The sequence below is a fragment of the Camelus bactrianus genome, chromosome 8 (assembly GCF_048773025.1).
Source record: "Camelus bactrianus isolate YW-2024 breed Bactrian camel chromosome 8, ASM4877302v1, whole genome shotgun sequence".
In the NCBI taxonomy this organism is placed as follows: Eukaryota; Metazoa; Chordata; class Mammalia; order Artiodactyla; family Camelidae; genus Camelus; species Camelus bactrianus.
In genome coordinates this window covers 46838704-46850748 of record NC_133546.1, presented here as the reverse complement: position 1 = coordinate 46850748, position 12045 = coordinate 46838704, and the positions used below count along the sequence as shown (strand labels likewise).

The window sequence follows — 12045 nt, the reverse complement described above, 5'->3', positions numbered from 1 at the left end:
TGTTTCTTCTAAATATTATATTAGCTTATTGCAAAAAATTTCCCAACAGTCTGAAACATACAAAATAAAGACTTAAACTCTCCCATCACCTTTGAAGGTGACAAGTTTGGTGTGTATCCTTTCAGGGTTTTTTGTTATGCATTTACATAAAGTTTGTTCTTGCTTTTCCCACCACAGGGGATCATACCCTGTGTACAATTCTCTAGTTTATTTTTTCACTAAGCAATCTTTGTGATCATGGTTCCAAGTCAGCATCTATACATGTCTCCTTTGAACTGCTACATAGCAGTATTCCAGACGTATAATATGATGGGTGTACGCTCTCTAGTTTACCAATCTTTATATGTGAACATTTAAGTTATTTCCACTTTTTTTCTTTTATAAACAATACAGTCTCTATGTTATTTTTTGTCGGTATTTCTGTGGAATAAATTCCCTAGAAATGGAATTACTGAATCAAAAGCACACTCATTTTTAAATATTATAGATACTGTCAAATTGTCCATAAAAAGGTTTTATCAACCTAAGCTCCCAACCAAAGTGAATCATGTGCCTGTTTTCCTACCACTTTATAAATGTGGTATGTGATCGATCTTTTTTACTTTGCTGTTCTGTTGGTATCTCATTGTTTAAATTTGTAGTTCTTCAACTAAGAGTGAGGTTGATCTTTTTTTTTTCTTTAATGTTTACTGGCCATTTGTATTTCTTCAGTGAATTATCTTTTCATGCTTTTTGCTCATTTACGTGTTGGGTTTAATCTTGCTGAAGATACTGTGATGAGGTGATAATCATTGATGTTCAGAATGGAAAAAAATTTGTCTTTACATGAAACATTTTAATCTTTTTTATATTCTTCTTTTTGAATAATTTAGTGTTCTGCTATCCAGTTAGAGTTTTAATTTGTTGTCTGTTTGTGGGGGTGGTAGGTTTGTCTGGGGGAAACTGTTAAGTGGTGAAAAAACAAAATGCTTCTCTTCTCTTACTAGCAGATGGGGAACAGGAGTGGGACTTCTGAAATAATATTTTTTGGTCACTCGTGCAATGGAATTGAATGACAGTCTCAGAATAGTAACTGAAATGTTTTTCCCTCTTATTCACCTCAGTTCTGCTCCTGCATGTCTCAGTCTCTTTGTTCAAATGAATTTCTTGCACTTACTATTAAAAATATTTACAACAATCGTACTCTCAAAGCATCAAGGACCGAAAACATTTAAATTAAAGTCCTTCGGGATTGTGCTTCTAGCGCTAGTCTAGGCAGATCCATTTCCGCCACGAATACCTGGGTGGTGATTACCCGGCCTCGGCATCAGGTCTTGCTGTGAGGAGTGGTTAATTGTTATAAAGCCCGGGGCATACACAAAGCTCTCTGCGAGTAGTAATTACTGGTATTGTTCTCTGACATCCTTAAATTTCAAACTGAATTCCTACTAGCTAATGTAGTACTAGGGAACATTAAATCTCTTGTGACATCATTCCCATAATAAGGAGGAGTGTCTGGCCAGTGATGCTCATTTGTTTTCCCGAAGACATCAATAGAGGATCATACCATCATTTTGGCTGGAGAGACGAAAATTTGGGGGCTTACCTTCTTTTGAATATTCTAATCACAATAGAATATTTGTTTTGGTCAGAAATCCCTCACTGGGAGTCCCTTCTTTAGTCAAAAACAGAACCTCTGCCTGCACTCGACGACATTTGGGCCATTTGGAACCGTGTCTGGTTGTATATGTAGCTCTGCATGCTCCACTTCTTCTCCCAGTACTTACCACTCTCTCCTGAGGAAGATCTGAAGACTGGTCCAATCCAGAACCTTGATGGGGGGTCGCACCTGCTGTGGGTGCGGCTGCGGCAGGTGCAATGGGTGTGCCAACAATCGCAGCAGGAGTGTTGACTCTCGGAATAGGTGCCCCGACTCCCGGAACAGATATGAAAATTCCAGAAACAGGTACTACGACCGGGATCTTGAGGTAAGTCCTTGCTGAGGGAATCCTTCTGAGTCACTGATTTGTCCAATGTCTCTTTAATAACATTTGAGCACAAAGTACGTGATTGTGAATCTGTGTACTACTGTTTTGCAGGGCTAATGCCGTTTTAGTCTTAAATATTTGAAAGTATCCTGGGTACTACTTATTAACATGCTCACCTGGATACTTTTTTTTCTGAGTGTTAAACAGGCTTTTTTTGCAGTTGGTTAGGGCTTAACTAGCAAAGTCAGTGCCAGTGAAGGTAGCTCCTATCGGGCACTGTGCTCTGAGACTTGGTCCTCTCTAATTTGGGCTTCTCAGAGCCTCTGATGCTGGCAGAGAACCATGCTACTTTATATTCTCTCAAAGCCACTTTCCTTTGGGGCTGGGCTCATTTGCAGTACACCAAGTTCTCATTTGAATCAGATATTAATAAGTTACATAGAGGTGCTTTGAGAAGTAAAATGATTAGTATGAGATTCTGAATCAACAGCTCAGAATTGCTTTTTGTGTACTTAATCTGACAGGAGATATTGTCTTAAGATTGAGGAGTGAATCAAGATCTCAACCCCGATGGTCACTCAATATCCTGAGTCCCTGTTTGTAAAGCCAGTGTGTTGTTTTAGATGTAGACCTTCTGTGCTACTTTGTAAGGTGTGGGGTGGCCGGCACCACCAGCCTGAGCTCACCTTTGATGCTTATTCATCTCCCTCTTCTCTGCCTGTCATATTAGGCATTTGCTTTGTTCTGCACATGCTGGCTTTGAAGCTGCTGGAATGGAATGTGTAGAATGTGTATGTCAGACTAGGTTTGTAATGTGCTTTAGAAAAAGCAAGCCTTGTGTACTTCTGACCTACTGTTTTTTCTCAGGGTACTGATTAGAGCATGACCCATAATTTAATGAAATAGGTAATAGAGTTAAATATATGTGTGTGTGTGTGTGTGTATATATATATATATATTTGTGTGTCACACACACATATACTTTTGAAGAACATCTATGTGCTGAAGTGACAATTGAAGATGGGATAAAACAGTTAAAGTTGGCACTGTGTAGACTTCGGTCAGACGGACCCTCTTAGCTATTGCTTATACTCAAGTCTGGAGGAAAGGGACTTAGTATCTTAATTATTCTGTGTTTATTCCTATGACTATTGATTTCACTGTCTTTTCTTCTTAGCAGAGCTTTGGTTTCTCTCTGCCACTGTACCTGATGACTTTCTCTCTTGGGAGCTTTGGTCAAACGCCATCTATAGAGAGTTCAAAAGTTCACTCTACATACATTCGTGTCCTTTGCTTAGATGTTAGTCGACCATTAGTTTTAAAAAAATGAAGGAAAAAACGTGCAATGTTTTTGTTCTGTGAGCACATCAGTGCTTTGCCTTTGGCCACAGCCCTGGCTGTCTTGCCATTTTCAGACGTGAGAGATGAGGTAGCTGTTGTAACTGCTGATCCTGTGAGAATGTGAAACTGGATAATATGTGAAATGCAAAATAAAAAGTTATACAAAATGAAAAGAAAAAGGGGAAGGGTGTTAATTATCAACTACCAGGGGGTATTTTTAATGACTTCCAACCAGCAACATGGGAAAAATGGCCAGAAGAACATGGCAGAGAAGGAAAATTTGTGACTGGAGGACAACCAGATAACACTAGCTTAAATGCGTAGAGCCTCTGGGTAACGTGTGATTATGAGAGGTCTCTGTGATTATGACAAGTGCAACCTAAATAAATCTCTCCAAGGCAGCCTAGGTCATCTCAGTAAACAGCGGACCATCTCCCCTAATTCCCTGCTGACTTGGAAACCCGAACGTACTATTCACCAAGATGATCCAAAAAAGAACCCCAAATAATGTGGACCTTTTTTCCTGTTTGATTTTGTTTTATTAGAATCTTAAAATGAAGATTGGCCAGCTTAGAAAATGAGGGAAGAAGGGACTGATTTGGCCTCAGTGCTTAAACTCCTAATTTAAAGCATCTCCGTTGGTAGTAGTATCATTCAAACCAGTGCCGAGGACAGTGCCCTTGGTCTCTCTCATAAGCTTTGCTCAAAATAACTAAAGGGAATATCAAAAATACTTCTAAGAATTAACTTCTGTGAGTTTAGCAATTAAGTGAAGTTCCATCATAATGGAATCAAAATATTTAATTTTTTCAGGTATCTTACAATATGACAATATACATTATAACAATGATAAATACCCATTTACAAAACCTTTCTTAGGCTGTCTGTTTTATTTTAAAACTGCAGTAATCCAAGCTGGTTATAGTAATCTAGTAAGTACCTGTGAATGCAAAAAATTATGCCTAATCAACGTCTATTCATCTTTAAAACTCCAATCAAATATTATCTCAATTATGAAGTTTCCTTGAATTCTCAGCTGTTATTGTCTGATATCTCTCATGTTCTCATGGAATTTTATAATATCCCAAGTAATTTCTCCATATTATTATTATTATTCAAAAATTGTATCTCTTCTCCACTAGACTTCACTAGGGCAAGGTATTCACATCTTATTTACACCTATTGCTGTGTCTGGCATATAGAAAAAACTCAACACATGTGATTGCAAAACTGGAAAAGTGAATTTTAAAGCACTGAATTAGCCAAAAGACCAGAGCCCTAATTTCAGTTCTGCTTTAGACCAACTGTGTTTTCTTGGATAAGTTATTTATCCATCCTGGGCATCAGCTTTTATATTTGTATATTAGCAGATGAGAGTTGGATTAGATAGTGCTCTGTAGAGCCTTAGGGATCCTCTGATGTGCCCCAAAGGCTGCAGCAGGAAGAGGGGATGGATGGAAAGCTGGATGGGACAGGAACTCAGGCTTGCCAGCTTCGTGCCATGTCTTTACTCAGAGATGTTACTTATGTTGCTGAAAGATTGGCCTCTGTCCCTGACGAGCCGAATAACCCAGAGACAAGGTCTTGGAGCTTAGAAGAAAAGAGGCAGCTTTATTGCTTTGCTGGGCAAAGGGGACTCATAGTAGGCTAGTGCCTTCAAAACTGCAAACCCACCTTGGGGGTGGGGCAGGGTGATAATATAGCCGTAGCTCAAACAATAAATCATCGATAACAATCAACAGAATCATTTTCTCATCAGAAGACTTAGAATGGCATCATGATGCCTCCAGGTGACCAATTCTATAGAGGCCAGCAGTTGTCACTTTTTCGATCTCTTGTAAGCACTCAAGGCATGGTCTTTTTGGTATTTAGCTTACTTTGTAAGGTTACAGTTCTGTGACCATCTCCCTCGAGATCGACTCAGAGACTAAGATGATTATAGCTTTTGATTACTGGAATAAAGTAGAAACAGTAAGACCAATAGCTTTAGTTTTAACAATGGGCCTGAAACTGTGAGTTGACTGTTGTAAGGACAAGCATAAGAATAAGCAATCTGTTAGCCTAAATGTGGCCATTTTACTAATCGTCTTCACTTATACCTGTTTTCTACATATGGCCGAATCCTGGCACAACTTCTTTTGAGTAAAATGCTTTACTGCTGATAAAATCATAAAAACAACTGGACTAGATTACATATATTGTTCTTCCACCTCTAGTAACTATAATTTTATGTAACAATTTTATTAATTTATCTCATTATCATATTGCCTTTTAAAAGAAACTTTATTACATTCTCTCACTGACTTAATATTTATATGCAAGACCCCATATAGGTCTTGTCTGTTCTGTTTATACTTAGCCAACTTATCTATTACACCTTGCAGTTACTCGTTCAACCTGAGTGAGCTGCTTGTCCCTACTGAATTTTCTTTAGTTTGTAGAATCACTCTTAAATTTCATGAATTGTTTTGAAATGTATTCCTATCTGAGCATTAGCAACACTGAATATCTAGTTTCGTATATAAATCTGATGAAGATATTCTTGATTACTTCCTTCTGGTCACTTATAAAGCCAGTAAATAGAATGATACTCAAGTTGGAATTATTGGGAGAGGATAGTTGAGTAAATTGATATTCTGACCTTCCTATGGTGCTAGCTGATCTTGCAATGAGTTGTCTTCTCTACCTTCATTTTTTTTAAATGGTATTTGAAATAGCAAATATTTTCAAGTTTGTGAGTAAATATTCCTTGACTTTCATCTAAAGTGCTAAACAGAGCAATAGATATTTTCACAGCATAAATATCGAGATTTGCAGATACTAGTATATAAAAAAAATAAACAAGTTCATACTGTATAGCACAGGGAACTATATTCAATATCTTGTAGCGACCTGTGGTGAAGAAGAATATGAAAACGAACATATGTATGTTCATGTATGACTGAAGAATTGTGCTGTATGCCAGAAATTGACACAACATTGTAAACTGACTATACTTCAATAAATAAATAAGTATATATATATGTATATACACACACACACACAAAATAAAAGAAAAAGAAAAACATTGGCCGATCAACCAGGTAAATTTACCTTTAGCAGGTAGTTTGAGTTATGCCCTTAAATGCAGTATTATTTATTCAAACATTAAGTTAACCAGTAAATACACACACACACACACACACACACACACACACACACACACATATGATATTAGGTAGATTGCAGTAGAAAAGGAAAGAAACACTAGAAGATCAAAGTACACAAAATAAGGAAAGAGATTCAAACACGGAAGTGCTCAGCATTCGTTCAAAGCTCACTAAACGTCCCTAGTGTGTCTACAATTGTAGTGCTAACATTCTGCCAATGACTTATCCTTTGTTCCTTATGTTTGTTACATGTACTATTTATTTATTCATTTCACGTTTGTTAATGAGGTACCTTGGCGGTGTTTTCTTTCAGTAAAAATGGAAGGCAGTGAAAAGGGAATTGTTGGAAGTATTCTAATTCAGTCCCACAAATTACCAACAACTTACCCTAAAACAAGCCTAAAAGAAACAACAAACAAATTTTATTTAAGATAAAAAACAAGACACAGTATATCAGTTACATATGATACTGTGTTGTTCTAACTCACTATTAGGAAAGGCATCAGAATCAAGGCGATAGTTGGATACCTGAGACAATAAGTTAACTAAAGTAGAATGTGTTTGCTTAGAGAGAATGGCACAGAAAGGAACCTTAGGAAGTAGAATATTTTGAGGAGTAGGTTTGGGGTGGGTTCCAATCTTTAAACACAGAAATTGTTGTAACGTCTTGAGCAAAGAAGCATTCATGATGAATGTAGTATTTCAGAAGTAGTGGCACTGATATTCCTGGTGTGATGGAAGGGCAGGGTTGAGGAAAGAGAACGCAGTGTCCCCAGTGAACGCAGATGGGGACAGGAATCTCAGAAACTGCCCAGGAGGCTATTAAAACAGTAAGGGCTTGTGTTAAGGTAGAGGCTGTTGAATGGGCTGCAGTCAGGAGATCTGATGATAGATTACACGTAGGAGCAAAAGTGGATGGAATGAAAGATTTTAAGGTTTTTAGTTTAGGAGGCCAGAAAGATGGTGTTCCTGGTGACAAATGAAATTCTTTAGAAAGGGAGGCTGCTTGGAAGGAAAAATTGATTTGTTCTATTTAGAAAATGTTGGCTTTGAAGTAGTAACTTGAAAACCAGGTAGAAAGTTTTAGAATAACAGAAAGAGCAGCATGAAGAAATAGATTTGGGCAATCATCAGAACAAATAAGAAGCTGGAAACTTTCAGTTGTTTTACTTTTCTTTCTTTTCTCTTTCTTTTTTGATAAGTTGATACCCAAACTCATTTGGCAACAAAATTTGACCTGAACTCTTATAAGGCAATTTAGTATCCTAAATTATCCCATTTAGAGTGAACTTTCATACATTTTTGCTACAGAATATGATGCATTATGAAAGAGATATATATATTACCTTTCCAAAATCTGAAGATTCTTACTTTTAAAATACTCTGGCCCCAATGGGCTTTGCACAAGAGATTGTCATAAGTTTGGAGAAAGAATGCCAGTGAGGGGTAATACAGAATCATGCATAACTGGGAGTCATCTGTAAGGGTTGAATAAATGGAAGAATGAATGATTAAACTTAAAAAGAGAAACATAGTTCACACAAGTAGAAAGTAAAAATTGAAAGAGGGAATTCAAGAAATAGGTCAGTTGAAGAGGATAATGGATTTGGCAAAAAGAATGTAGTCAATTCATCCAGTTCTTGACGGTTGCAGGAGCAGAGGAAAATGGGCACTGGGAGCTGGCGGGGGAGCCTGAGGTTTACTTACAGGCTGAAGGAGAGCAGAAGACTGGAAGGGGAAGATTAGGGAGGGGCTGTCAGAGGGGCAGCGGCACAGAGAGAAGGGCCGCTAGCTGGGATAGGACAAGCTAGGCTGTTTTAGAAGCTGAAAAGAGGAGAAAGGAGAAGGGGCAGTGCTAACAATGCTTCAGAGTGGGGGTCCCGTTTGGGAGGTGCAGGCTGGTTGCAAGGCAGATCCTGAGCACTGGGGGACCACAGTTTTGGAGAGGAGGAGAGACACAGCTTCTCAAATGAAGGGGAAATGATCAGACTGAAGTTGACACAAGGAGGGATTCATGCTGAGGGGTTTCACTTTTCTTTGGAGGGAAGGAAGTCACTATCCAAAAACTGGGTCTGAGGGAGAATAGGTGATTGGGAAGAGTGTGGTTTTGGCATAACCGCTGACCAAAGTGTGGTAAGAAGTCACCAGGAAAGTGATGGCTGTCGAAGGGCCCGGATGAGTAAAAAAACCATACGTCTGCAATCCAGATGTGCAGAGTACTATGTGGCCTTTGTGTTCTTGTCATGCCACGTGATCTAAACTTCCCCAGTCCACAAAAACGGGGTATCTTTATGTCCCCGCAGATGTGTAGATGTGACACGTGAAGTAAGTGGTGCGCACACACGATCATTTGTCATTAGCTTTGCCAGCAAGGAGCAAGTCATTATTCCAGGACAGTCTAAGGACATAACTGCCACCTACAGTCACCTCCCACTGGTCTCTCTGCCCCCTTCCTTTGTACTTCCCCGCACCATCCTTTCTGCCAAGAGCAGCAGTGTCATCTTTTCAAGGCATGAATCCAATCCTGCTGCTTCTCTGCTTGTGACTCTCCAGTGGCTTCTCATCACAAGTAGAAGAGAAAACTCCTGTCTTTACACATGAACTGGCCCTGCCCCTACCTAACTCAGATGTCCCCTTGGTCTGTCCCCGCCTCACCGAGCAGTCACTGGACACTAGCCCAGCTTAGAACACACTTCCTCTAGTCCTCAAAGGACTGATTCCTTCTCATCCTTCAAAGCTTAAGTGTCACCTTTGCAGAAAGGCCACTCAGTCACCATCACTTCAACCTACATGAATTATCTGCATAGTACATATTACTCTGTATTTTCCTGTTTATTTGTTTGCTTGTTATTTTCTGTCTCTCTCCTTCACAATGTAAACTCTGGGAAGCATATTTTTGTCTCTTGTTCACTGCTCTATCCCCCTTCTGAGCACCTAGGTGCTGGATAAATTTTTGTTGAACAAATGAATAAATGTTTCTCTGTATTTTTTACTTTCAACTTAATTTCCTTAACTATTTTATTTTTAATGACCACTTAATACTTAGTAGGTATTCAGCACTTTGTCCAATTTTCTTGATTTGGTCTGGTTTATTCATTTCAATTTGACACTGTAAGTACAGGACATTGGTTCTCTTTTCTATAATTTTGTAACTGTTGAGATTAGCCATCCCTGCAGTGTTTCCTAGGCAGTCCAGTCCAGAACCTGTTTGGTTCCCTTGTGCCACAACCTTCCCATCCACTGCCCCAGTTAATGGCGATAAAAGGAAAAAAAAAAAATCTTTCCTCGCAGATATCTTACATAACAGAAAGTCAATATATTTGGTCAGGAACCAGTTTTGTAATAAACAGTTTTGTCAACAAACTGTTTCTTCCCCAAGGCCCGTGGAGCCTACCTCTATGGAGACAGTCAGCTGTCACAATTGCCGGTGGGGCAGAGGGGTGCAACACCCAGGCTGCCAGGCCAAGTCCTGGGCTTTTCCTCAGGGACAGGGAGTTTCCCTTTGTCCCTGGGTGTTAGTGTGGTCATTGCTGTCCAGTTTGTCCCATGCCTGGTAAACACAATGCTCTGAACTGACTGAAAGCCAGCCATAGGTAAGGAGATAAATAAGAGCTATAAAGAAAGTATTCTGCACTATGAGAAAGATGAATCTAGAAGGAGAAGCCAAAAGGAAGTAGATAGTCATAAAGAAATGGAGTGGGTCTGCTTTGCCTACCTTCCTCAGTGATTGACACAGCTTTGCTGGGCTCTCACACAGTATAATTAATACGTGTCACTTCTAAAGGGACACAGCACCTGCCTATACCATGAAGCCTCTTTATATTTAGCCCTGTGTAATCATTAATTAGCTCATACCCTAGCCCCGAGTTGGTATCATTATCTATGTTTTGCAAACAAGGAAAAGCAAGGGTGTTGTTGCCTGGACTCCAAGCAGTGCGTTGCTGGGCTCAATAAAGAATCCCGGAATTCCTGAATTTGAGTTTCCTACACTGTAGAATCAATATATTACATTGTTGAACACAGTCAAGTGGAAATGACCCAAATACATGTTGTTCTTGCAGTATTTTGGTCCCACCCTTGTGGTTGGGGCTGGAGGAGAGGGACTGGAGAGAAAAGGTCGGCATGGCATGGGGAGGTGGAAGGGAAATGCATCATGTGATTTCTAGTCTCTAGAGAGAAGTTACTTGAACTAAGCTTTTTGAGGATGTCTCTGAAGGTTATGTTGGACTTCAGGGAACAGGGCTGAACATGCAACTTGGCCTCCCATTCCAGAATGTTTCTGGTAAATGCTATTAGCAAAGAGCAGACAAATCTTGGCCTTAAAGGCAATAGTCCAGCACCAGGAATGGCAGAACAAAAGGCTATGAAAACTGAGGGCACGCATGTATACCAATGTGCAGGTCTTCTTTGCAGACATTTCAGAGGTACCTGCCTGGTTTGCTGATAGGTAATGCTGACCTGGTTTCACTATTCGAATTTCCACAGAATCATATCTATTTTAATCTTATCTATACATTATTAAAATGAACACAGAAGACTTTCTGCAGCAGATGGGTGAAAAGTACCTGGGGATTAATTTCTGGAACATCATACCCAAAGAAGAGTTCTCTTAAGAGAGTGCTTGGCACAGTCTCTTGAACGCAAGCTTTTCTCCCCAGGAGGCTACAGTAGTAACAGCCGATGACAAGTGGGGCGTGGGTTAGCCTAGAAGTGGGCGGGAGCCTTTGGGCTCTTGCAGTTCTCCAAGCCTCTCCCCTTCCTAAAGCGTGTTTTAGCCCTATTAAGCCCTCTTTATGTCAGGCAATCAAAAAAGAAAGTCCTCTTTGTTTGCATGCTGTAGACAAAAAGGATAGAATAAACAAAAAAAGATAATAGATAATAGAATAGACAAAAAAGAATCTTTCACCCTCTCTCGCTTACCTTTGTTCTTATTTAGGAGAAAATTTTAATAGTATCTGTTGAAACATTTCTTTCAGCAGAATGGGTTGACCAATAAAACGTTCACTAGCTCAGGATGTTTTTAAGCACAATGTGTTTACTCTCTGAATACTGCATATATCAGTATGGCTTAGCTTCTCTTTTGCAGAGGTAGAAAAATATCACAGTATTCTATGAAAAACTTTGCAAATATAAGGTGATACCTCCTTTACATCTTTAATCAGAAGTGGGATTTGAAGAAAAAAATCTTTCAAGTAGTGTTTTTCCTTCACAGAGATTTTAGAGTAGGAGTTACTTTTGTTGAATTACCTTTTTCATTTTAAGGTAAACTTGAGACTGTCTTGAACACTAAGTGAATGTTTCTGTGGAAATATAAATTACTTAAGTATTTTAGAGAACTGGTTGCCTATACCTGAATTGTGATAGGTGGCTGTCTAGAACTTTGGGAAGTGAGTTGTTCTAGACAGCTGAGTTTTATAGATGACTTAGGGTCAATCTTGTAGGTTGGAAACTTTAAAATTTTTATTATTTTGAATAAAAACTATCTAAAGATATGTTTACTCATTTTTGCTTTTTTAAAATAATATGATAAAATTAGCTTTTTTTGATGAAGCATGATAATTATGGATAATAGCTTTTATATGGAAAAA

General features: G+C 38.9%; 1 protein-coding gene across 3 annotated transcripts in view; it reads left to right on the top strand.

The window, feature by feature from the left end:
• The window catches only part of CRYBG1 (crystallin beta-gamma domain containing 1), a 180542-nt gene that overhangs the window by 85611 nt on the left and 82886 nt on the right, over positions 1-12045 (top strand). The window contains exon 1 of one of the 3 annotated variants that reach the window (XM_074368562.1): positions 1567-1967. The exons of the other annotated variants lie outside the window; for them this stretch is intronic. Within the exon in view, the coding sequence (XP_074224663.1) occupies positions 1815-1967 (153 nt within the window). The 5' untranslated portion in view covers positions 1567-1814. Of the gene's footprint in view, positions 1-1566; positions 1968-12045 lie in introns of those variants that run through there. 3 annotated transcript variants of the gene reach the window in all.